This window comes from Amblyomma mixtum, chromosome 7 (assembly GCF_055824585.1).
Source record: "Amblyomma mixtum isolate Tamu chromosome 7, ASM5582458v1, whole genome shotgun sequence".
NCBI lineage: Eukaryota > Metazoa > Arthropoda > Arachnida > Ixodida > Ixodidae > Amblyomma > Amblyomma mixtum.
This window is the reverse complement of record NC_143018.1, coordinates 70611715-70612914: the sequence shown is the minus strand read 5'-3', so window position 1 is coordinate 70612914 and position 1200 is coordinate 70611715. Positions and strand designations below refer to the sequence as shown.

The following is a 1200-nucleotide window of genomic DNA, read 5'->3' as shown; positions in this document are numbered from 1 at the left end:
CAACAGGTGCTTTCGGAGGGCAGTGCCTATCATGTCATCTTGTGTTGGGTCAGTGTTCAGTAGTCGTCTTTCAGGAGCGAGTCCACCTCGGAGTCGGAGCAGTCCTGGTGAGCCATCCACTCGACGATGCTGGGATCCATCGAGGCGCAAGCGCTCTTCTGGGGACTCGTGGAGGCCATGGGAAGTTTGCCAATTCCAGTGGTAAAGAGTAGGGTCCAGCCTTTTAGAACGTACCCATTTTTAGCGCTTGACAAACCCGTCGACGCTTTCCAGCATTGTTCTGGCAAGTCAACAAGCAGCCGTGGAATTGTCAACGCTTTCCAGAGACGTAGGTCGTCTCGCTTTGCCCTCCGGGACAAATGCGCCGATGCCTGAAGATGTCCTTGATGGGTATGTCTTGCCCCCCGCAGTAGCCACAACTCACGGGCTGGAAGCGGCAAAACTCGATGTGCTCCCGGACATCCTGTAGCGGGGCCTGGTACGGGCAGCCGTGCTCGACGTTGAAGCAATGGGCGCGCAAGCTGGCCACGAAGTCGAAGGGGACGTGGATGGTAAAGACTTCGTTCTCCATGATGGTCATTCCGTCGATTAGACACGCTCCGAAAGCACCCGCATTGTCTTCACCAGAGAGCCCCAACGAGCTCATGGCCATTCCCGCACAGTCGAAGCACATGCTATGACCGCATCGAAGACGGATGTAATCTGCCGGCAGCTCTCCGCAAAGCACACACAGATACACGCTGTCTATACGCTCGGTGAACTTGATGGGCCGGTGGTCGAGGGCGAAGGCGAAGCCCTTCAGCACGTACCAGTTATCGCCTCTCCGTGAAGAATGACTACTTTCTTCCATGTCTGGACGGCCGATGCTTTCAGGCTCTAAAATCCTCCAAAGCAGCTCGCACCGTAGTCGTTGGAGAAGATCTCAGTAGTTTACGCTCTGAGAAACTCGCACGATCTCTACGAACGTCCACCACTGCGCACCAGCTGCTTATAAAGAGATGTGCGAGCTGGGAAAGGGCACACCGCTCTCTCCGTCGCCTCCTGGCAACACCCTCTCCTGGGGCCCTCAATCTCGGAGGCCGGCGGGGCGATCATTGGTCACCCGAGAAACATTCCGAGAAAACGTGCAGTGGTCAAGGCCAGGGAGTGGAAAAAGTCGTGAACAAAGCCCATGGTGTCGGGGACAAATGGGGTGGGGAA

General features: G+C 56.3%; 1 protein-coding gene across 1 annotated transcript; it reads right to left on the bottom strand.

Annotated features, from left to right (window-relative positions):
* Positions 1-310: 310 nt before the first annotated feature.
* Positions 311-850, bottom strand: LOC149336411 (TNF receptor-associated factor 5-like). The gene has a single exon (XM_089554142.1). It carries the CDS (start codon positions 848-850, stop codon positions 311-313), a length of 540 nt encoding a protein of 179 aa, XP_089410268.1.
* Between the last annotated feature and the right edge of the window lie 350 nt (positions 851-1200).

Coding starts and splice junctions, on each gene's coding strand:
- LOC149336411 (XM_089554142.1), bottom strand. CDS start 850: ATGGAAGAAAGTAGTCATTCTTCACGGAGAGGCGATAACTGGTACGTG.